This window comes from Chelonoidis abingdonii, chromosome 1 (genome assembly GCF_003597395.2).
Source record: "Chelonoidis abingdonii isolate Lonesome George chromosome 1, CheloAbing_2.0, whole genome shotgun sequence".
NCBI lineage: Eukaryota > Metazoa > Chordata > Testudines > Testudinidae > Chelonoidis > Chelonoidis abingdonii.
Genome location: NC_133769.1, coordinates 335,243,604 through 335,269,453, shown reverse-complemented (window position 1 = coordinate 335,269,453; position 25,850 = coordinate 335,243,604). Strand labels below are relative to the sequence as shown.

Sequence of the window (25,850 nt, the reverse complement as noted above, 5' to 3'; positions counted from 1 at the left end):
TTTATTCATTCCACTTGACAGATATGCAGACAGATTGCTTGTTCTGCCTGGTGAAGTGGTGCAGTGCTTCCATAGACTGCTCTTTGCAGCGGCTTGTGGCATTAGACAGTGGGTAACATTTTCAAAAACACCTCAGAGTCTTAGGTGCCTAAGTTCCATTGGTGCTTTTGGAATCTTGCCCCAGTGTGACTGAATACAACACAGAGTTAAAATTATTATATTGATCAATACTATTTCAAGTGGGTGAAAGCCATTTTTAAAAAGGGAATGTTACTAACTGAATCAATACCATTCCAGAAGCACTGGCCTTCCTGCTAGCCTTCTGTAAAACTTTGCCAATATTCATACAGGATCCATTACCCAGCCAAACGTCTATTAGCTGAAATATCCTGGGACCAACTTGGTTACAACACTACAAACAACATTATCTGAAAAGGCCCTTTTGCTTCTCCCCATCCTTGACTCTTCATCTCATTTTAGAGCACAGCTGAAAACACCTGATTCTCCCTTGAATGCGCCTCTTAGGGAATAGCAGAAGGGGAAGAGGAATTATTCTTTAACTATATTATCAGTATGTTGAGTTCTGCAAGTTTGAGATACACTTTATATGCATGGTGCTGTACAGAAAGTAAAGCCTAAATCCTGCAATCCTTTCCCATGCAAAATTCCCATTGATATCACTAGGCAAGAAAGAACCCATAGAACTGACCTCCGAGGTTCTAGTGAATTGTATTCCCATTGCAGCTTGTTCTCTTTGCCAAAACTGAAATATACCATCTCTTTCTAGTAAACAAAACAAAAGCACTTACTACAGAAGCAAATGTCAAAACCTAGAGAGGAAAAAAAAAGGGGAAAACAAAGTAGGTTTCTAAGAAGCATCATTAACATCACAATCCACTGGTCAATAGATGTGACTTTAAAGCCAGAGAACTGAAGGGTTCTTTGGAAAATTGTTTATGACAGAATGGATTTTATTTAATGTACAGCGTTGAATGCATACACCAATACCAGTGCCGTAACAACAAAAACGGAATTTGTAAAGTTAGCAGCAGTTCTGCAAGTACAAAAATACACATTTATTTCAGACCATATATAATAGCAAAATTTATCATGATATATTATACAAACTCAAAGTATTTTAGATAATGCATCACTTTAAATATATTATAAGATGATTTAGATAGCACATAATAAAATTACATGTGTTCTGCTTGCAATAATACATGCCATTTTACAGCTATGTTAATAAACTATTCACAACGTAAACATAAAAACATCCAATGGGGTACAATAAACGAAACACACAGAGTTGGGAGTTGTTAGTCACAAGCTTCTACATTTAATGTCACTTCTTTTGCTGCAAGACGGAGAGGACTGGAACTACTGAACAGTTACCTTTTTAACATACAAAGCATGACACTTCTTCCTTGAGGGCAATGAAAGTTATAACTGTCATAGTTTCAAAACAGTAGTAGAATACCACAGTTATGGAATCTATGCTGACCATGTATACTGCATCAAAACCACAAAGGACACGGACTTACATCTACAAAGCTTAACACGAGTGGACAAGAGGAGGACTCTATGTCAAACACACTACTGCACTCGCTGGTGTCTTGGATCTGAGTGCTTCTCTTAACAATTCCTAGTATCTGGGAAGGTCCCAGGAAAGGTAGTTAATCACAATATCAGTATGTGGGAAAGTCACTTTGATAATTCCCATAATGACAGGATGAGTTCTGTAGCCCTGACATGAAAGTTCATCTCTTGGGATATTAAACCCTAAGCAGATCCGACATTAGTCCCAAAGGTGGTGATTTTAAACATAAGATTCCTCGGCAAAAAACCTTTGGTCAAGCTCTTCAAACTTGGAATCACTGCAATGCTTGTTTGGCCATTCCTTTGTGTTTTGGACCAAGGCCTTGGTCCCTTCCTCTGATTTCTGAAGACATTTATTAACATCAGGTTTAAACAAACAGTCATCAACTGCCTTTGTGGTTTTTGGAGACCGAGAGAAGCCCCTTATGGACTCATCATCAATATTTTTTGATTCAGTGCTTGGCAAAGATTTGTTGTTCTTGGAGTTTGTCACTTGCTGGCCTCCTAAATCTGTGGAAATCATAGTTTTACTTAAGCTGTCCTTGACGAAAAGTTCATGTCCAGCATTGACAACATCCTCTGGCTCACGGGCATGTTCAGCCCTTGGATTTGTGCACTGAGTGAAAGTGTTGGACAGCTGTCTTTTATGTGACTGAACAAATAGAGAGTTTGCCGCCTCCTCCTCTTCCTCCTCCTTGCTTTGCTCAGCCAACAGCCCCAACGCCTTTAGTCTCTTGTCTTTGGCTTCCGCTGCACAAAGTGGAGAGCTGCATAGCTGCCCACTCCAGCGGGAAGAAGAAAAGTTGCCCTCCTGCACTGTTTCTGCAGCATTAATTTCTCCTGTTGACATAAGTGTTTTTAAAACTTGCCGTTGTTCTTGACATAAGTTATCTTCTGACGCATCTGAAGAATCTGTTTGTGGTTCCAAAGTTATTTTAACAACACTCTTCTTTTTCTCCTCTTGCTTGGACACTCTCTCCTTTTTTCGGAGAGTCCAATTTTTCATTGTGGACGCTCCATTCTTTAGCCATGTGCTGGGATGAAGAGTTACAGGGCTTTTTTGACTCTCTTTGCTAACCCAAATGGAGCTGCTGCCGCTGGCTTGGCTAGGACAAGAATTGAGGCCAGCACCCAGGTGTACTCCAGAGAAAGGGTTAAATTCAGGAGAAAGCTCTCCATGTTTCTTCTGAGGCTGAAAAGCACAATCCAAAGGAGAGGAGGTCTCAGTTGGAGTAAATACTGAATAGTCTGAAAACTGAGAGAAAGCACTGTCCAAGGAACTCATTGAGGACCCAGATGGGGACGTTCCAGGAGAAGATAAACTAGAACAGCTAGTTCTTGAGCAAATATTTAATCTCAGCAGGGGTGGGGGCAGAAGGCAATTGGACAAGTCTTTCTTTTCACCATTTTGGCCCATGGTGCCACTCTGACCCACATCAATCCCCATAATCAAACTCTGATTAATAAGCTTTTGCCCTTCCACCTGCAATGAACGAAGCTGCTTGAGACAGTCTTCATCTACGTGCGACAGTACTGCATCACAGCTGGCTTTACGTACTGCATTCTCATGAACCTCACTGACGTGGCTGAACTTAGAGGCAAGAAGGCCAATCGTGGGCTCCGAGCAGCGTCTCTGTCTTCTCAAGCTTTTGAGTGCATCCGGGACCATTACTGATGAGCAACCGGAGGTACTGGAGCGAAGAGACTGGTTCTCAGAGTGATCTCGTAATGCAGATTCGTGGTGTGATCCAGTAGAAATTCGCACTGGTTTTGATTTGGGTGGCAGCTGAATTGTAATTTCTTCCACCTCAGGCTGGTCCAAGTCACAATCACTCAGAGTCAAAACTGAGTCCCGGCTCCTGTTATCTTGACCTCGTTTTTTGATCAAGTCACTAAATGAAGAGTCAACGTCATCATTGAGCTCATTTTCCAAACTGTCATAGGAAGAATCATTCAGATGAAAGGAGGAGAGATCTGCAAGAGGAGGAAAGCTGCATTAGCATGTCCATGCTCAAACGACTCTGACGACAGTTACATTTTGTTAAAAAAGTGTTCTTTCCCTTCGCTAATTGTTTGTCCTTGGAAAGTCCCTAAACCGGACACGTGGCCAAATTGGAAAAGTTTAGAATTCTTCCAAAATGATCATTGTAAGATGGAATAGAAATTCGTTTTATTAGGTCCCCAATGCAGCATAGGGACTTAAACACATGCTTAAGTGCTGTGCTGAATAGGGATGAATTTATGGATACTCCCTAGTAATCAATCTATGGATAATAAATTAATTACAGGCTATTAAATCAGTAACATTATGAACATTCAATTCAATTGCTCTATGTGAAGAAGCCAGGGTGTAATTTTATTGTGCTCCAGAAAGTAGAAGATTTATAGCCAATATATGATGAGAGGTTCTAGTTTCAGTTATGGCATAGCAAATAGACTCAAGCCAATGGATTTAAAGTGATGTAACTGAGGGAGAATTTAGTCATATTACACTAGAGAGAATACATGAGAAGTTTGGGACAACCATATTACTCTGAATGGCAAAGTGTGTTATATAGATCATGCCAAACGGAGTGAAAAGAGTGACTGAATTAGATACGTAATTTTTTTTTTTATCATGCACCTTATACTATCACCATCACTGACTAAGGGAGAGTGCATGTTTGTGTACGCATTTATGTACATTGGGTAATATTTTGGATGGACAGATTATATGAGTGGACAATAACAGCCTTCCCAAGAATGTACTGAATCTTCTGACTGGCTGGGTTAAGCTAATATGAATGAAACATATGTTACCTGAGCCATCCTCTCTGTTGTCACATCGTATCAGTATGTCCCCAAAGAGGGTGGAAATTTCTTCTCCAAAAATCCTGCAGCAATTTTCAATTAGAAACTGTACCAGAATAGAAACCTGCAACAAATCAGATGCAATGAGATCTCTATACAGATCTTGAACTACTGAGTTGAGAGGAGTATAGATTGGTAACAAAACCCAACCAATCCTATGTGCTTTTCCTTTGAATGAAAAGGTTGCTCCCAAATATCATGTTACAGGCTCTCTGCTGATGCTGTATATGGTGCTTCAGCCTTGGATTTACCCAGCATGTGCTAAATTTTGCAGGTAATGATTTGTTCCAAAGCAGGTCTAGATGGGTGGCTCTGGACATGTTTCAGAGATTCTAAGCCCAGAGGGACCACTGTGATCATCTAGTCTGACCTCCTGTGTAACACAGGCCATAGGACTTCCCCCAAATACTCCCTGTCTGAGCTAAAGCACATCTCTTAGAAAAACATCCAATCGGGATGTGAAAAGTACCAGTGATGTAGAATTCACTAGCCCTTGGTAAGTTGTTCCAATGGCTGATTACCCTCCCTGTTAAAAACATCCACTTTATTTCCAGTCTGAATTTGTCTCACTTCAACTTCCAGCTGTTGGTCTCAACACAACTGTTAGGAGATTGAGAAAGGAACAGCCAAATCTATAAGAGGTCACTCTGGACTCCCTGGAATATGTGAATGGCCCCATGTAGGTACCTCTCATTATGAATCCAATCCTTGCTCTCCCTGTGCTCATATTAATGCCAAGAGTAATAAATGGCTCTGCACTATAAGAGACAAGCACTCTAGCACCCCTGGCCTTAGTGTTTTCCCCTCTCACCACCACTGCAGCCTCCCTCACCATAGGTCCTGCTCTCTCTGTGCACAGACTGAGCCTCTGCTAACTCTAGTCCCCTTCACTAAGCACTAGATCACTTCCCACACCATCCCTGCAGGTCTCATGCTCCCTGTCTACCTCCTCTCACCCGCTGGCTCTGGCATGCAGTCATTTCCGCACCAGTTCTTCCCATCCATAGCACGGCCTTCCACAGACAGCAGCTTCTCCCAGGCTGGAGAACAGACCAGAGGAAGGGTAGGAAACTGGCAGGTAGTAGGCGATCACATTGGGAGGACAGGGCATATGTGGAGGGGAATGGGGTGGCACTTGCTCCATCCACGCATCCTGACCTGCCCTCACCTCCCAGTAACCAGGAACTCTCCTGCCTTTATGGCACAGTGACTCCTAGCAGATCACCACACCCCAGCCCTATAAAAACAGCCAGTCCCCCGGTGACATACATTTCAAGAACTAGGTTAGTTCCCTACGGATAAACAGGCTTCCAGCAGATGAAATTTCTTTTACCTTTAGGCAACTGCCTTCAATTTTGCCATTACAGGGCCTCTGCATCTACACCCTTCTTCCCCCACAGCTGGAAATGAACCTACAATGGATGGATTTTCAAACTAGTATTTACAAGTTTCTGCTTTTGCATCCCTCTCATTAGGCTCATCTGTATTGTTGCCTTTATGAACAGCTTCCAAATGGTGCCAGATCCCACCCTCTTCAGCAGTGCCATCTTGCGAAGGAGGCAATTGCATAGATTGATTGTGCTTGGATCCCACTCGGCTCCTTCCCAACTGCCATTTACAATCTTTTCCTTGGGGATAATGTTCCCCGAGGCCCTAAGCCAACTCCTTCCTGTGCATCTTTTCCACCCCAACTGCCTTACAGGTTTATTTGGTCCTGCTTCAGTACAGGGGGCTGGACTGAGGTCCCTTTTCACCCTACATTCCTCCGATTATACAGAGAAAACTGTTCTAAGACCAGCTTAAACAAACAGCCCCTCTAGGAGGAAGTGATTGTTACAAATGCACTGGATATTTCTGATCTCACTCCCTCTGTTTCAGGGGCAGAGTGGGGATGAATTATTCAATGTTTGCAGAGGGCTTTGAAGAGAAGAAGCACTAATCTGTGTAGGTGCAAATCATCATCACCTTGCTGAACATAGAGATTCCTTAGCAAAACTGAGGTTTCACTCACCTTTTTGGTGAATTTGCTTTCTGTTTCAGGGCTAGAGGGAGCAGGAGGCCACAGCATGCTGGGTGCGATGCACACAGCTAGATTAAATGCAGTCATCTGGTTATCTTCAGATTGTTTTTCTATACTGTGCAGTACTCCAAAGAGGTAACGTAAAAGAACCACATTGGCTCTGGGGAGTTGCTCTATTAGCCTGAAAGAAAAAAATCCATCAAAAGCAATTGAAGAAAGCACTTCCCCCCACACTCACTAGAGCTAGAATCTGATGCAACTACAGAAATCGGAGGGAGGCAATGTGGATTAGTGGTTAAAGCAGGAAATAGTTACTATTTCAATAGCTTCTAGGAAAAGACCCAGCAGGTACTCTCATTACTCAAACTTCATTGCATTCCTCTAATATGGTGCAATTCAGAACAATTGCTGATATACTGTGAATTAGTCTACGAAATAATTAACACTGCACTGTCACATAAACGCACATGTACAATTTGTGATCGTTATTTGTTCTTTTGTTCAATTAGTTGTCAACTCACTGGTTCACTCAGTTGCAAAATTCAGTCATTTGCTCTGGATACCCAGTTGTTAACGTAAATTGGCAGGGCTTCATCTAATAGGTTGCCTAGTTCACCCTCCCGCCTGCAAGGACTAGTGCTTTGCCCAGTCTAATTTTAATATCCTCAGCAACGGAGCTTCCACCATTGCCAGACTCCAATATTTCACTATGACACAATCCCGGCTTCACAACAGTCACTGAAGTTTGAAACAAATACAAATAAAATAAAGAAGAGTGGAACTGAATAGCTGCTGCGCCTCTTTTGTCAAAGCTCCTGCACCATCCGAAACAAACTCAGTCTATTTCGGTAGCAGACAGAAGTCCTGGTCTTTGGGAGCATATTTATAAACACTCTCCTGTGGTCGTGGTGAAAGGAAATGACTGAAATCTGCTTACTGGCATGTACTCCCACAGCAGGCACAATGGTACCAAGGACATGATTCAGGAAAGCACCCTATACAGGAAAGCTCTTCAGCACGTGTTTAACTTGTAGCATGTACTTAAGCCCCTTTTATGTCAATGGGACTTGAGCACGTGCCTATGTGCTTTCCTGAACTGGAGGCAACTTAAGCACGTATTTAAACACTTTCCTTAACTGGGGCCTGTCAAAAGTCTAATGTGCAGGATTCCACTTTTTTGCAATATAAATAACTCTACCTTTGGATGTCTTTTATCTTCTCTTCATGGTTCCCTCGATCCATCACAGAGACCCACTTATCACAGAGCTGGGATGAAAAAATGCTGCCTGGGATGTTGCGAAGAAAATCCTTATTCCAAGAGAGGAACAATAAAAACATGTGAGTTAGCAGTGTAGAGGAGGAAAAAAGAATCTACACAGATCTGAGAGAATGTATTGGTGGGACAGCACTGGCTGGTGTGCATTTTATTCCAGGGAGCTGCTGAGGCAAGCAGTAAAGCTCTTAAAATGAAGAAAAAAAATTGCATTAGGTTTAGGATTAATATTTTCATACCCTCTCCTGAACCTTTTCTGTCAAACGGGATGCATTTCTGATGCTTTATCTGTTTTCACTGCACCAGCGAATTAGCTCAGGGGCCAGTTATTTGGATACCGTGAGACGCCTGCAGTTTACTAATCATCTGATTATCTTCAATCCCCATTTATCCCAGCAAAATGTTTACAGTGCTTGTCACGGATCTGGTTAAGTAAGGAGCACACCCTTGCTGCAGTCCAAGAATGAGGAGAAGACTACAAAACGCACAGCTACTTTCCTACACATGTCACAGGAAGACCTGGTCTATGCTTATAAGATTTAATGGTAAAACAATGCTGGTTGGAGGGTGGTAATTTTTAACCATATAGTTACACCGGTAAAAGTCCTAGTGTGGCTGTAGTTATACCAGAATAAAGGCAACTTATACTGGTACAGTTATTCTCCTTCCTGTATGGGAGTAGCTACGCTCGTATAAAGAACCTTTATACTGATATAACTGCAGTGCGACCTTAACTGTACCAGTATAGTTAAAGCGGTACAAATTTCTATTGTAGACAAGCAATATATTTTACAGTAATTTCCCTATAGGGCCTGATCCTGAGCCATTGAAATCACTGGTAAAAATTCCACTGGGTTCAGTGGTGCCGAATCAGGCCCATATTATCATGTGGTTTACGTACTAATTATTTTGTGTTCAGTTTGTGACTGTCACAGGACTGCCAAAGAACATATTGATTCTGATGATAAAAATTGAAGTAAGTTAGTTCTGCCTGCCCATTCTCTTCAAAATAAGACTTGTACTTCCCTGAATTACAGACAGACATAGAGCTCAATCCTGGTCTCCAGTGTTCCTATAAATAATGAACCAGAGTAGCTGCATATTGCATGGCTCCCTCATTCAAGCGGCAGGAAATATTCTTCACTGATGCTTGATTCACACCTTGGGGAAACTCTTAGATACAAGGTCTGAGATGGGCACTTCCAAAGAACATTAAAGCAAAGTGAATCAAGGAAGGAGTCCCCCCCAGAGCATGGTACATGAATTCAGTTCTCTGTCAAGTTTTCAAGTGGCAGGAAAATTTGTTCTCCTACCAGCTCAAATGTAGAAGTAGCACTTACTCAGCAGATCCCACCAACATTGCCAGCCTTAAATGGGGTCATGCTTTACCACAAGAACTTTTGAACCATGTCTATGATGCATAATACATAAACAGGTTTCTCTTTGACATCAGACATGTACACCCCCTTTCCCCATCTATTTTTGGGACAACTGCAATGAAAATTATGATTTCCACCTAAAATTTGTAGTGATAAACGGGGTCCTGATCCATCAAAGCACTTCAGCAGTTGCTTAACTTGAGGCACGGGAATAGTCCCACTGGAGCCAATAGGATAACTCATATGCTTAAAGTTAAGCGCATGTTGAAATGCTTTGTTGGCTGAGGGCCCCGTTGCTCAGCACTTCGCAGGATTGAGCACTAGATGTGCAAAAGTATTTGCAATGAAATGGAAACAAGTACTACAGTGATTCCCCCAACGCTTTTTGCTACAAACAAAATAAGTGGGCTCATTTCATCCCCAAAACTTTGCCCTGTTTATACGTTTGTTTTAAACCTTAAACAGGCCACTTTTCCCCAAACAAAACAAACTCCATTGTGATGTGAAAAATGAACACAGTGAGGTGAAGCCAGGGTAGAGGATCAGCACCATTTTGGCTCCATTTCGGCACTATTTTGACGATTTAAGTGGTGTTCCCTGTGCAAAGGTGCAAGCATGAGTCAAATTCATTCAATGGCTTTGATACTGAGAATACAAATTTCACACGTTCTGGCTGAAGATAAAAACTTGTGTCAAATTGTGCAGAAAAAGAAAATCTGGAGAGTGTCAATCTATTTGCAAGGGTGAAACCAAAACACTTTTGTGCAAAAGTTTAGGGAAGATATTTCACCACCTTTAGAAGCACAGATATTATTCCACATTTAGGTCTTATTTTCTTCTCTTTTGTACACTCTAAATCCAGTAGATGTGGTTTCTCACAACCACCATCTGATTTCTTTAAAAGAAGCAGGCGTGCTTTTCCTTATGTCTACATGTTATCCAGAGAGCGTCTCTTTCCCACTGAACATTAACAGCAGCAGCACAGCACAAGGAGGAATCTGATTCCATGCAAACCCCAAGGCAGGGATCTATCTTCATTCCTTGAATTGTTCAAGATCTCTTGAGCTAATGGAGAATTTCCAATTTACTGTCCGTAGTTAACAGCAGCACATTTTAAGACCTCCAACCACTAGAGGGCAGACCATTGCAACATGATGACAGACAACAACTCATAGGCATCAGGAATGGGAGCAAGAGGAATAGCATTCTCTGTTAAAAAATCCTACTAGAGACACTACTTGAACATATATCAATGGAGATTACAAGGACCCATTGTACGTAAACATGTGAAGGGTAATAAAACAACAAGGCAAATATGCCAATCCATATTTGAGATTTATATAGAAATATACATCAGACAAAAACTCTCCCAAATAGGCTGGTTATGAATTCTGGATGTTCTTTGCATGAAACAATACTGTTATTAACATACTAGTCCTTATGCAAAGATAATCCACAGAGAAATAAACCTGAATATTTTGGGAAGCACAAGAGTCTTGTCATTTATACCATCTTTACAAAATAAGGGCCCAAGCCTCCAAAGAACTCCCACAGACTTTAAGGAGAGCTAGAGGACTTGGAGGATCAGGTTCTAAATGAGATCGGAGGTAAGTTTTTAAAAAATAACAATAAACTCCTATTGCAGAAAACAAATTGGCTTATTGTCATATCCCTCCTCCCACCCTCCGCCCTCAAGGAGTAAAGCTTTTTGCATACCTTAAACACTGAGGCGGTCACAAATATGGATTCACAAGCTAGGTGCACTTCAGCTCCCAAATTCAGCTTCTCCTTGAGCTCTCGGCAGGATTTCGCATTTGCTGAGCGTCTGAAAATACCCCTGGTAAAAGGCCCCTCTTTGTAAAGGAAGGAAAGCATGTCCTGTGAAAAATTAAAAAGCCAGATAACAGATAAAGACTCTGTATGTAAGGAAGGCTAACTATTAAGATGTGGTTTTATCCTTCTACCACATGTGCAAACATCCCACAAAGATTCACAAGTCAAAAACACATCAGGGTATCTCTCTATTCCATGGGCTTTGCCACCCAACCTTTATTAAAGGTATGGTCTGCGGCACTGAGTTGAGAACACATTTCTCCAAACAAGCTGTGCGAATATCCTCACCCTATATAATATCACGCAACACTGATCTAGCACATTCCCTCTTCAAAGCACTGTGTAAATGTTAGCCAGTTTATACTGCTGTACAGGAAAAGAGCAATAGTCCATCTAGCATAGTATCCTGTCTGAAAGATGCTCCACAGGGAGGTCTCAAACCTCCATTCATTCACCTGTTTGTTCAGCATTGCTGCAAACTATGTGCTAAGGTTTCTGGCCCAGCTGATGATCAATTTGTAGCTTGAACAGCCTAACATAATTTTATCATAGCTAGTAGGTACTTCTCATTTCATACTAATCTCCACTTCTAAATCCTAATTAAGAGTCAGCCCTTACTCTGCCACCCTTATTTGTGTGATCAGTATGTTATTCCATGGAGTGTTTCATTTAGGAATTTTTTCAAATAGTGATATATATGCCACACACACACACACACAGAGTTTGTCTGAAGACCAAACAATTTAAAACAAGGAAAATAAGTCTGTCACAAAGCAGTCAAGTACAGTTTGTTTTAAGGAAGGATCTCTGAGCTGACGGCAGGGAAATGGTGGCTAGTGGAGTATGTATTATCATTAAATTAAGTTATTAGAACTGTAATGGCTGAGAAGTAGCTTTTGGCTAATTTTGCAGTCTGGGCTGCTGGATAGGTCTTCCTGAAGCACAGCAATGCAAATATGCTTTTGAAAGTCTACATTCCTCCTCCTTCAGAAGTTGGGAGCCAACTCTCTATCTACGTGCAAACACCTTTATAGAGGCACCATTCACACCAGAGGTACTCAGAGCAGTATTTCCCCTTTCTTTGCAAAGACTGGGAGCTCATTTGTTAAAAATGAGCTAAATCCTGCAGTGCAAGATCTCAACTTGAGAACAAAGGTTTGGCCAACAAACAAAACTGGTCAATGTTTTAGGGCGACGAGTTAATGGTTTGACCCGTTTTTTGTAAGATAAAAACTAAAACAACCCTTTCAAATTAGAATGCAGCTTATAATGCTTTAAAGCAGCACTTGGAACCTGTGTGGGGCTTTAACGCCCTCAGCTTTGCCTTCTCCATATAGCATCCCAGATGCCGTGTTTCATTCTCTAAGGAAGCTGCATGAATTTTATTAAAGTCACTTTTTGGGACTTAAACAACGTAAGTTTTTCAGACTCAAACTACTAATTGTACCAAGTGGTGTCCATGCACCCAGTAACTTTACTTTTCCCAAACAAAAGTTCCCAAAGGATTCAAGTTTGAGAGAGATTCTCAGAACACATCAATGGCTGCATTGGGCTTGAAGGACCTAATAGTTCTAGAATAGATTCCTAAGGTAAACTAGAGCTCATATCTGGAGGTTAAATTGGATACCCTAAAATCATCAACATTCGTAAAGACTGCAGCTAGAAAACAAAAAATGCTCTGGAATGTCCTGAAGAGTCCTGGTAAGAACATCCCCGAGTAATGTGGAGAGAACATACCAAGGGCAAGCATAAGAGTCAGATCCTCTGCTAGGGTAAACTGATGTAGCTCCACTGACTTCACAGGATCTCCCCCGATTTACACCAGCTGAAGATCCAGCCCTTAGACTTAGGTGCCTGATTTCACAACACTTCTGTTGAGTAGTACGTACTGCTATTGAGGAGTAGGAACTACTTTCATGAGAGAGAGTTACAGAATCAGGCCCATGCAGGAAAGATAGATTAGTTTTAAAAAACCTTCAGCCTGATTACATACAATTTGCAGACTGGTTTGTATTTACCAGGTCTGACCACATTTTACGAACATTTGCTGCAATTTGTGTTGACAGCCAAAGTTCTGGCTCAAAACTGGAGAGAACATTTCCTCCTGGTTTCCCTATGGAGGATCATTTCAGTGTCCTGGCTACCTAACCCCCAACCTTCTCATTTACTATGCAAAGAAATCCCAATATTTAATAGCTAGCCCAGAATCCATGACTTACCAAGACAGGTTTGGGCAGATTGTCATTCTCACAGATGGCTGGCAGCAACAGACCAAAGAGTTTCCCTGGAACAGGAGATGTTGGAGACAGTGGTATATTGTCCAGCTGAGTGCCTGGACCACGCCAAAAGGCCCAGTTTATGATCGATCTTTTCCTTTTAAATGGCTTTTGGTTTAGTTCTGGGTAAAAAGTGAGATGTTTATTAGAAGAAATGTATTTCAGTTCTGTTTCCAATATTACTTTTGTAGTGGTTGCTATGGTTTCTGATGGAAAAGTTTCATGAACACAACTAACTCCTCGGTCTGGCTCAGCCTATTCCATTGGTACATGCACATGTGGAGAACATGCCTTATTATCCAAGCATTCAAAAAGGATCACACAGATCTGCACTGCATTGCTAGACTGCAGCCGGAACTCTTACCTCTAAATATAAGATTAAGAAAACCAGCCCACTGAGTTTACATGCATCTAAATTGTCGCCACTCACATGCACAAAAACCTCACAGCCTCTTTTTTAAAGAAGAAATTCTTCTTGCTGGCTGCTGTACCATGACATTCCAGTTTCCACTGGCAATGGGCTGGAGCAGCCTCTGCACAACTAACATCAATGAGTAAGCTGATGGGGGAAGGAGCATTAACAGCCAACAGAAAAACTCAGTTGCCTTTCCAACTCTTTCTCCCCAGAATGAGCGTATCTGTGTATTTGCTCCAAGCATTTGCCGATTAATGCTCAAGAACCAGTGCCTGATCTTTAATCAATGTCTTCCAGCTGGCAGTTCATCATGATGCCAACACACCAATGGGCTTGGTTATTCTTCATTCTCTTTGATGGTTTTCATGAGGTATGGTAACAGTGAGAGCTCCAAACTGCACTACTGATGGAAGCTCTTCTTTACAGCACAAAGAGAAGGAAACCAAGGCAATCTTAAATAGAAAAGGGATTCCCTCATGTTTATCTATGTCATTTTATATAAATTCTGCTTTAACAGCAAAGGGTATTCTGGAAGGTTGTGTTGGCAACTTTAAGGTGGAAACATGAAATATCTATACACACACACACACTTTCCCTTTTCTTTTGTCTCCAAAGTCATCTGATTCAGGTTTACAGGATCCTCAAAACTTCTATGAACCTTTCCATTCTTTGGTTCTTTCATCCCACATAAGGTTCTACATTGCTAGAATTCAGGTGCGGTACTTCTATAAGCATAGATTTCAGTACAATATAGACTTTTATATCGTGTACTTTATCACATATGCTTTTAGCATCACTAGTGCCTTCTATTATACATCATTCCATTGTAGGAGATTACGTTCCCATTGGGAGTGGGGGAATTCATTTCATTACAATTAGACAGGAAAGTTACAGTGACTCAAAACTTGAACGTTTTAACATTACAAGCTGATGAAAAATACTTTCCATAAAAAAATAAGAATATAAATTTAAAATGAACCAAAGCTTCATGAAAGATAAGCCTGACAAAGTTTAAGATTGTGCTTTCACATGTCATGCTTTGGAAGAAAGGAACCAACCTCTAATGTCTAAAAACAAAATATTTGTTATGGTTTGCTAAGGTTTACTACTGTCATAAACAGATAGCTAAGGGTTAATGTTTCTTTTACCTGTAAAGGGTTAACAAAGGGAACCAAACACCTGACCAGAGGACCAATCAGGAAACAAGATTTTTCAAATCTCAAGGGGGGGAAGTTTTGGGTGTGTGTTCTTTGTCTCTGTTCTCTCTAGTCTCTAGGGGATCACTCTATCTCTATGCATTTCTAGATTATCTGTTTCCACGTTGTGAGTAAAAGGTAGAATGACAAATAGGCTTATATTGTGTTTTTTGTATTAATTGTGTAGTTTGCTGGATGTTTTAAATTGATTTCTTTTTGGATAAGGCTGTTAATTCAATTTTTTTTCTTTACGCCAATACGCTGTATTTGTCACTTGATACAGAGACAATTTTATGTCTTTTTCTTTCTTTTTATCATAAAGTTTTTTTTAGACCTGTTGGATTGTTTGCTATTGTGGGCTCTCAGGGTGAGTCGCAGCTCACAGGGAATTGTGGAGAAAAAGACAGGGGGAAGAAAAATCTCTGTGTGAGAGTTATAAAGCTAGATTTAGCAGGAGCGAGTGAGGGTGAAGAAACCTGAATCTTGCTGTGTTTGCGTTTCATAGGAATATGAAACAGGGTGACGTCCAGGGCCATCCAGGGAGGGGAAGCCTTGAGAAAGTTAACGAGGAAGGACAGGGGAGGTTGTTTCCCTTTGTTGTGAGAGCTCAGTGGCATCTGAGTCTTGGGTCCCTCCAGGGAAGGTTTTGGGGAGACCAGAGTGAGCCAGGCACTGGAATTCCTGGCTGGTGGCAGCGCTATCAGATCTAAGCTGGTAATTAAGCTTAGAGGACTCATGCTAGCATCTCATTTTCTGAACTCTAAGGTTCAGATCTGAGTAGGGAGCTATGACAACTACACTGGGAGTTCTGTTCTTACAACAGCAAGTATATACTTATGCTCTGTTCTTGCAATAAATACATTGAGCCCATTGAAAGGAAAGATTAAGGAGAGCTCCTATTTTGGAGAATAAGGAATATTAAAACTTAAGGGAATTTATCTTAAAAATTAGGAACAATTACTAGCTTCTTGTTATTGCCTTCAATTCCAAGAGGCTAAAGCACTTTAAAAAATTATGCAAACAAAAAAAGGACCATTTCAAGGAAATGCAGCCACCATTTGGGAGAGAAACAGCATCTGTTTCACAGTGCACTCCAAAATTATCATCATCTAGACCAGGAAGCAGAACGGAGGTAAAACTATAGGGGGAATTTAGGTGAGCAGAATTATTATCCAATCTGGAATTTAGCCAGGTCACCCCCACACTGGTGAAAAACTTATGAAATTTCAGAAAAGAGTCGAAGTAAATGAACAATGTTGCAACTAAGAAAATTTCAGCCTTTCCTTTATGGCATCAGAGTGGTTGAGCCAATCTCAATGGAAACTTTTCTTTATCTCCAACTCCACAAGGCAATAATTCATTGGTCAAACTAAGTGAGAGTCCTAAGCCTGGTGGTATGAAGTCCGCTTCTGATGCTAGTATATCCCCCTCAAAAACACTTTCTGTAGAGCTACCACCAGAGAACAAAGTCCTGGAGAGACAGTTGTTCCACTTGGCCACTGTCTTGTTAGCATTTAAATCTCACTATCAAGCCAGGAGAAGATTTCTTCCTATTTGAAGAGGACCAATTCAACATTCTTGAAAACACTGGGACAGAAACCAACAAATAGCCTAAAACAATGAAATACCAGCATAGTGTCAAAAACTGACAATGGTTGAGCAGCAGGAAAAAACATCCTGTGGCCACAAAGAGATTCTAAGGACAGTAAAGCTACTCCAATATTAGTTCATTTACAGCTCAAGGGAAATGGGAGATATCAAGGAGAAGAGCTGGGGGATGGAGAGACATATAAGGTCTCTCTTTGCTTAAACATGTGCTAAGTTAAGATACAGAGAGAAGCTCTGACATGGCTGAGAGACAGGCAGCTTATTCATTGTGCAGAAGGCAGTACTTTCATACTTTGGAACACACACTTAGTACTCCTAGGGTCTCCTCTGGGCAGCGGTGCAGTTTGGATATTTTAAGTTCAGGTTCTCAGCCCCTGCCAGCATGACCATGCACATACAGTGCAAGAGGTCACACTGCACGGTCCTCCACTGTTTTGCTCTTTAAAATGGAGTCCTCCATGCAGCTGTATGAGAGATCACACTATATGTGGAGGATGCCATTTTGAGAACAATTCTGTCCACACAGAAACTTTTTTTCACATTACAATCATTTGTTAACTGTGTTCACATGTCATGACCTAGCAGGCTGCCTGTGTGTGCCTGTGCATTATGGGAAAATCCAGGCAATTAATTCATACTGCCTCAATAAGGGAGTGTGGCACCAGTATCACATGGCTCAATGCACTCAAATACGTCCTAATGCAGTGACGGAGGAGGAGCGGCCAACTTGTACAGAATGGTGCTATTAGGGGGTATAACCTATGCCAGTGGTTTTCAAACTGCAGGTCACGGCCCAGTATCGGGTAGCGGAATATAAGGCACTGGGTTGCGGTGGCTCTGGTCAGCACTGCCGACCAGGCCATTAAAAGTCCCATCGGTGGTGTTACTCGGCTAAGGCAGGCTAGTCCCTACCTGTTCTGACACCGCACTGCGCCCTGGAAGTGACCAGCAGCAGGTCTGGCTCTGAGGTTGGTTGGGGGTGGAGAGAGCACAGGGCTCCATGCACTGTCCCCACCTTGAACACCAGCTCCGCACTCCCATTGGCCAATTCACGGCCAATGGGAGCTGCGGGGGGGGGCGGGGTGCCTGTGGGCAAGAGCTACCCAGAGCTGCTTGCACACCTCTGCCTAGGAGCCAGACCTGCTGCTGGCCACTTCCAGGGCACAGCGCGGTCTGCAGTACCAGGATAGGTAGGAAGTCTGCCTCTGCACACCTGATGCACCGCTGACTGGGAGCCACCCAAGGTAAGCCCACGCCCGAACCCCTTGACCCAGCCCTGAGCCCCCCGGAAGCCCTGAACCCTTTATTCCTGGCCCCACCCTGCAGCCCTCACCCCTGCAGCCCAACCCTCTGCCCAGCCCTGATCCCCGCCCAAACCAAGCCCCCTCTCACGCCCTGAATCCCGATCCCTGACCCAGCCCAGAGCCCCTCCCCCACAACCTGACCCTCATTCCTGGCCCACAGCCACAGCCCTTACTCCACATCCCAACCCCTCATCCCCAGCTCCGCTGGTCACGGCACCAACAATCTTCTTCACCGGGTCTCCCAGAAAAAAAGTTGAAAACCACTAATCTATGCAATGTGAAAGATTTCACCTTTGCCAGTGCCTAGGGTGATACACTATGTTAACATGTATGTTACATGTTGTGCATGGACAACCACCATGTTGAGAGCAATTGTATCCTTAAGGCTATACATTCATTGTAAGTTTCAGTGATCACTGTATAAATCCATTCCAAGTTTAACTATTTAATTCTATTTCAGAGAGAGAGAAAAATTGAGCTTAATCCTACAAGAGTGAAGTGCAACATTATGAGCCATAAAACCTGTTACATACTGTAGCGAGGGGCCCCCTCCCCCACGCTCCTGAAGGAATAGGCCAGAAAACCTGCGCCCCGTGGAGGCCGGCCGCCTATCCCGCCCCCAGAAGTCAAGAGGCGGACCGAAGTTCAAGGGCCCCCCGCCTGTCCCCGCCCCCAGGAAAGTCAAGGCGGGGACGAAGTAAAAGCCCGGCCCAGCCCTCAGTTGAGGAGGAGGCTGCCAGAGGCAGAGATGCTGAGGCCCGAGCTCGCCGCTGGGCCTGCTTACCCTGCGCCAGTTCCGGAGGGTACTGGCCTGACACTCCCTGGGGCCAGTACCCAGAGCAGGCGGCGGAGCCCTCTGACGCTGCCTGTGGAGGAACTAGACCGGACCTGCCGAAACCCTGGTACCCTGAGGACTGGACGGACCGCCGAACCCCCGGTACCTGGAGGAGTGGACTGGACCTCCCGCTGCCGAGCCTGCTGAGGAATCCATGGTTTGGGGACCCCCGGACGACACCGCGCGAAGGGCAGGTACCCAGGGGGAGGTTGGAAGTGGCCCAGGGGCAGCCGACTCCGTCTGGCTGCAGACTCGCCTGAGCCCATGTCAGTGTGTTTCGGTCAGGATCCCCCACTGACCGCCTCAGCATGTTGACCGCTGCTTAGCCCGGCGGAACGCAGTGGAGTGGAGGCCTGCGTTCCCCCTGCCCCCCTTTAAGGTGGCAGACTCCCCCCTTCCTCTTGCCTAAGAGACCACCTACAGTGTTGCCTTACCTGCTCAGCCCCTGCTGAAGGGCCAGAGCTAATGGACTGTGTGTTGCCTTGTTTGCTCAGCCCCTGCTGAAGGGCCTGAGCTCAGACTGTGTGTTGCCTTGTTTGCTCAGCCCCTGCTGAAGGGCCTGAGCTCAGACTGTGTGTTGCCTTGCTTGCTTAACCCAACCGGAAGGCCGGAGCGTGGTGAGCCGGTGTGGCTCCCCTCCCCTCCCTGAAGGAGGGTTGAGCCCCGGTCACACTCGACTACACATACATACAAATCTTGCCCGTTGTTGTGAACTCCTCCGATGCATAGGCAGAATTGTGCCTGGTGGCTACATAATAACAACAGCCACATAGCCTTTGGCCAACTGATTTTAAGATCAGCCTGAGATCAGCCACTGGCCTCTGTGCTGCTGTCCTTATCCATTTCCTAAACTAATCTGTGAGTGGGAGCCAAGAAGAGGAAAGGAGAGTGGATCCTGCAGCATACAAGTTAATCAGGTTTGCAAACAGATAAAACAATTTAAAATGATGTATTGCTCAATCAGCTGAGGAGGAGAGTGGAAAAAATAAATAAATAGCCTCTCTTACTGACACTTTGCACAATGCGTGTGCATCATCCACGGGCTGCCCCAAGCCTCAGATCCAGAGGCAGTCTTGCTTTCTCTCTAGTTTACACAGTGCTATTGATAATGGGTCTGCATCAGAACTTGAGAGAGTTGATTTGCATTTCTATTTTCTCTTGCAAGTCAATGTCAGCTGCTAAGCTGGGTCTATAAACCTAATCACACCGGTTTACTAATTGCCTCATTCCTAAAATACGCCATGAAGTAATAGATGCTGCATAACATTGGGGGGGGGAGGCGGGGAAATAGAAAGGAAATTATTTTACTATCTAAAAATGCAATTAAATTTCCTGCGTAATGTATAATACATACACATACCAAACCCCCATATATTTAATTTCTAGATACATTAGAAATGGTGTTCTAGGCATACACTCTATGCAATGATATCCAGGAAATAAAAATAATTGGTGAGGCAACATGAAAGTCCTACATATAGATATAGATATATGATTTTATACTATTAATACTACAGTAGCACAAAGGTGACAACTGAGATCAGGGTCCCAGTATGCTAAGTGCAGTAAAAAACACATATTAAGGGCGTCTCTGCCCCAATGAGTCTACAGTATAAGGCCCCAGCCCTGCAAAATCTTACTCGTGTGCTTAACTGTCTCACTGAGGTCACAGTGCACAAAATTAAGAACGTGTTCAAGAGCATGCAGGGTTGGGCCCAATACAGACAAAGGGTGGAAGAGTATTATTCTCGTTAATGGAAGCAGAGATGTACTTAAGTACATGCCTAACCTCAAGAATGTGAGTGGTCCGCTTCTGGGAGCCACTTGGAGGACAATGGGTATTCACTCACAAAAGCTTATGCTCCAATACATCTGTTAAACTTGAAGGTGCCACAGGACTCTGTTGCTTTTTACTTGGAGGACAGTGGATGCCTCACTTTACAGCTTTCCTCCTCACCTCCAAAAATCCACCATCACCACTTCCCCCCCCCCATCTAATTTTTCATCAGATATTATTCTACAGCTCTTTTTTTTCAATTTAATACCATTATGGATGCTGCTCCATCTCCAGACTTCCCACAAAATACTCAAAAGCAGAAGCTATTGGGTAGCCCTCTTGCAGCCAGGATGGCTGACCAGGGAGAGGCTGCCTCTCTGCAGCCAGATGAAAATATTGACTGGCTACCACAAATGTCAAGTGAGCAGATTATCTTGAGAAAAAGATGTGAGGATACAATGGAGATCAAAAATATTACTAGCACGCGCCAAGCTAATATGCGAGGCTTGGCATCAAGACTAGAGGACACTGAGAACAGAATCTCCTCACAAGAAGACACGATGAGTAATATGAATATAACTGCAGAGCAACAGGAAAGAACTATTAAAGCACCACAAGAGAAGGTTAAGGATCTTGAGGGAAAAATCTGAGAATCGTGGGTCTCCTAGAGGGACTGGAAAAAGAGGCCTGTGGAATTTTTATCCATCATACTGCCAGCACTTCTGTCTCTGCCCCAATCAAACTTAGAAACTGAGAGCGCTCACCACTATCTTGTGCCAAGCCCCATCCAAATGCAAAGCCCAGGGCCATAATTGTAAGATTTTAAAAATACAGTATTAAGGAACTCATTCTTTAAAAAGTCCATGAACTGAAAGATCTAACAAGGACACAGGCTGATGATTTCCCTGGATTACACCAAGGACATGCCGGAAAAAAGGGCTAAATTCAATAGATCAAGAGCCCCAGCGAAAGGATTGGGTTTGGACTACTTTGTTTCCTTCCCTGCTACTTTCAACGTTAAAGAGTAAGGTAAGATACTCATGATTTCAGTGCACAGGGAGCACCATCCACCTCGAGATCCTGACTCTAAGCAACTCACTGCACCAGACCTGGGGACCCCTTACACCTATGGATCAGCAAGGCTCAACAGAGCAGAGTGATGCTATTTTCTACCTGAGACACTCTTCCTCCTGGTACCTTTTCCAACCCCTTACCTCACCCTCACCCTCCTTTTAAAAAATAAAATAAAATCTTCCTGTCTGATTATTTTACCTGGTTTCATCCCCATCTAATTCAGAGATTTGGGGTGTATAGTAAATCTGGAAATATTCAATCCATTTGTCCTAAAGATACTTATAAAAGATACCAGATCTAAACGACGGAATCAAGATTTTAGTTTAATGATGAATCTTTTTAATTCCCCATGGTGAATAAATCTGATCTCCTAAAATCCTATCCAAGAACAACAATTATTGCTGGTTATGATTCACCAAATTACTGATACTGTGAGTATGAGACAGTCAGTTGTCTTTTCCAATAATATTAGTTCAGGTGGTTTATTTTAGTTTTTATTTTCATTAAATGAGTTGAAATAAATGTTAAGTTGATTTACATTGCTGATGCAGCTATTGGGCAATGGAGTTCACACAATACTCAAGTGCGGACAAAACTGTAGGGGGTAAAGTTTAGGTAGAACTGTTCTGCCAATGAACACTTACTTGCAAATAATCTCATTACATTAGAATAAGGTTAAACTATTTCTATACCTTTCTTATGTATCTCCTATAGACTTGTTCCTTAGACACTAGCCTTCTTTCCCTTTTGTTGTTGTGAACAGTGCAGAAACCATTCCCTTCCTTGATGAGACTATTTCTTCTTTATAAAGTTAGAGGGAAACCAGCTATACCCCACATGGGTGTTTTGGAGAGGTGGGGGGAGTGAGTGACACAGTCAACCCCTTGTAAACCTCCTGGACTGAGGTATTATTTCCATTTGGATAAGAATTATGTATTTTTAAGTGATCCATGGTCAATTTTGATCACTTCATTTCTTTTTATACAGTTTTTCCTATTTGTTTCCCACATTATACCCATCTATTACCTTTCCAGGTCTGCCTTATCTTCTCCCCTTTCCCCTCTCCTTCATGCCCCCATGGCAGGGAAGGGAAACCCAGATATACCATTCCTAAGATCTGGAAGTAACAATGACCCAAGCAATGACACTATTCAGGTGCCTGATAAAGAGATATACACACTACTTATGGCTATTATAATAAATAGTATTTCCTGGACTATAAAAGGGGTTAATCATTCAATAAAAAGAATTGTCACCCACCTAAAAATGCTGAAAGCAGATATAATCTTCCTACAGGAAACCTACCTTAATGACTTGGAGGCAGAGAAATTGTGGAGGGGTTAGATGGGGGGAAGGGATGTTTAACAATTTCTCCTCTACAGCCAAAGGTGTAGCAATATTGTTTCACAAAAGACTCAATTTACAAATTCTAGATGTAAATAAAGATGAAGGTGGTAGATTTTTGCTGGAGAAGGCTAAGATCTCGGACTCTATCAATGGTTTCAAACTACAGGTCGCATAATGGAAAGGACTTGTTCACGGTGGCTCTGGTCAGCACCGCCGACTGGGCCATTAAAAGTCCCATCGGTGGTGTTGCCCGGCTAAGGCAGGCTTTTTCCTACCTGTTCTGACACCGCACTGTGCCCCAGAAGTGGCCAGCAGCAGGTCCGGCTCCTAGGTGGGGGGACCATGGGGCTCCGTGCACAGCCCCCACCCTGAGCACCAGCTACACACTCCCATTGGCTGAGAACCAGCCTATGGGAGCTGGGGGGGGGGGGTGTCTGCAGGCGAAAGCTGTGCAGAGCCGCTTGTGAACCTCTGCCTAGGAGTCGGACCTGTTGCTGGCTGCTACTGGGGTGTAGTGCGGTCTGAGATGCCAGGACAGGCAGGAAGCCACTCATTGGGAGCTGCCCGAGGTAAGCCCGAGCCCCAATCCCCTACCCCAGGCCTGAGCCCCCCCAAAACCTAGAGCCCCTTTCTGCACCCCAAGCCCCTCATCCCTAGCCCCAGCCCAGAGCCTGCACCCCCAGCCCAGAGCCCTGACCCCCTCCTGCATCACAACCCCCTGCCGCCAGTCTTGAGACCCCCCCTAAACCCAGAGCCCCCTCCTGCATCCCAAACCCCTCATCGCCGGCCCCATCCCAGAGCCTGCACCTCAGCCCAGGGCCCTGACTCCCTCTCACACCCAACCCCCTGCCCCAGCCAAGAGCCCCCTCCCACACCGTGAACCACTCATTCAAGGCCTCACACCACAGCCCTCACCTCCACACCCCAACCCCCTCATCCCCAGCTCCGCTGGGTTGCAGGCATTCACAATTTTCTTCAACTGGGTCTCTAGAAAAAACGTTTTCAAACCACTGTTCTATTTATACTCTGATTAATATATATGGACCCAATATAGGTGATCCAAGTTTTTTTTTCCTCCCTAAACTAATTAATATTCCACTAGAATCAGCTGTCCTAGCAGGAGATTTTAATGAGGTGTTGGACCCTTTTTGAGACAAGTCAGGTTGGCCCCAGTGTACACAATCACATGCAAGAAATGCCTGAGTGCCCCTCACTTCCCCCTCCACTCAGCCTACTTCCTTCCCTCCCCTCCTCTGAACTTGGCTTAACTTCATAATTTTTCTTTGATTAATTGGATTTTTATAAACAAAATTTTGTTTGTAAATCCTAATACAAATAGCTGCTTTATATTTTAATAATTCATATTATAGATATAATTAAATGTTTCAAGTATAGCTAAGGTTAGGCAGAAAATGGTTAATATGAAACATTTCTGTATTATCAGAAGTTTGTGTATAGTACATTATGCTTGTTTTTTCTATTTATAATTTGTTTTTAAATTAATCATAAGCGAATTAAAAAAAAAAGAATGCAAGTCCTCCCATTGAAATAGGTGCTTAAAGTTAGCACCTTGCTGCATCAAGGACTAAGGGGCTTGTCTGAGGGGACACAGAAACTGTGGGGGCATAGCCAGGAATTTAATCCAAATTTCCTGTGTCCCACTCCAGTGCCTTAACCACAAAACTGTCCAGCCTCATTATAGAAGAGCAAGGCCTGTGGAGACATGATTTTTCTGATCAGCAAATAAACTGTTAAAATAAGTGAACAGGCTGCCTGGAGGAGATTTGGCCATTGCTTTATTGGTTTCAGAAAAAAACATTTGATAGGCAGTTTCATAAAAACTTAACCTGGTTCAAAAAAAAAAGAAGTGTAAAAAATACAGTGAACTCAAGTAAGAGAATTCTAGTGTAAAATTTCTCACATAGCTGAAACGTACATCTGGACCCTCTTCCCCACATCTTGTGCCCCCATCACATGACCACTTCCTATAACAGAGAGAGAATCTGAAGACTCTCTCAATGAATGACGCCTCTGTAAGGGGAGCAACTTACCATTCAGTTGCTCGCACAAAGCCAGACGACTTGGCTTCAGTATAAACTGGCACTGCAGCTCCCGGGGCAGCTGTTCCATTAAGAAGGACCCATGAAGGTCGAGAGGGTAGGCATAGTCTTTCGATTCCTGTGTCTGGGGCACAGCATCTCGAATGTGGCTCATTTTAATTCCAAAGGGATATTCGTGTCCTGCTCAAAGAGAAATCAAAATAATCTATTTCGGACTGACTGGGGACCAGCAAAATTCAATCTACTTTAGAGAAAAAGCAGATTCTTGTACACTGGCTTGCAACTCTCTCCTGGTAACCTAGGGATAAAGCTACTCTGATTCTCCTCTCATTTCTGCTGGCATAAGTCATCTTTGACTCCACTGTAGTCAAAGTTACAGTGGGTACAAGAAAATTCGGGCAATTCTGTTAGTCACATTGTGCAAATGCCCAGCAGAAAATTACAACTCACAATTTTGGAATCCAGTGTTTATTCTTTTTACTGCTTTATTTTTTCTGCAGAAAAATCTAGGTACTGGTTTTCCACATGGAGCTGGCAAGAAATGAAGAGTCCTGGTAGCCATTATTTGCTAAACAGACAAAAAGCGTTAGATTCAACATGAAAGTGATCTCCCCTCCCTGGCCTTGGTAATGGGCCACCCATCAGTGCAGGCAAAGGGGACACAATTCCACTTCCTGTAGGATGTTGAAATAGGAAGGAAATGTTAATCACACAGTTAACTGAAACTGGTTGTCCATGCTCAATTCGAGTCTTTGGGGACTATTCAGTGTCTATTCATTTTGGTGTAATCATACAAACACTCCACTAGAAAACTAGCTCAGGGCTTGTCTACACACACAGAAGCTGAACTGAAGGTGTGATGTTAAAGTGAATTAATTAAATTGGTGTAACTGTATGTAGCCCGGGGTAACCTGAAATCTGTTTGTGGATGCAATCTTGATTAAGGATGATAGGCAGAACAAAGCTGAAACACTTGCAGTTAGATGCACATCAGCAGGCAGAAT

At 43.2% G+C, this 25,850-nt stretch overlaps 1 protein-coding gene across 3 annotated transcripts in view; it reads right to left on the bottom strand.

Annotated features, from left to right (window-relative positions):
- Window positions 1–992: 992 nt before the first annotated feature.
- Window positions 993–25,850, bottom strand: part of ARHGAP20 (Rho GTPase activating protein 20) — a 101,502-nt gene continuing 76,644 nt past the window's right edge. For all 3 annotated transcript variants that reach the window (XM_032776896.2, XM_032776898.2, XM_032776897.2), the window contains 7 exons: window positions 24,838–25,026; window positions 13,174–13,352; window positions 10,838–10,999; window positions 7,668–7,777; window positions 6,461–6,650; window positions 4,399–4,513; window positions 993–3,573 (listed from right to left, as the gene is read on the bottom strand). In XM_032776896.2, coding sequence (XP_032632787.1) covers window positions 1,820–3,573; window positions 4,399–4,513; window positions 6,461–6,650; window positions 7,668–7,777; window positions 10,838–10,999; window positions 13,174–13,352; window positions 24,838–25,026 — 2,699 coding nt within the window. In that variant the 3' untranslated portion in view covers window positions 993–1,819. The remainder of the gene's footprint in view (window positions 3,574–4,398; window positions 4,514–6,460; window positions 6,651–7,667; window positions 7,778–10,837; window positions 11,000–13,173; window positions 13,353–24,837; window positions 25,027–25,850) is intronic.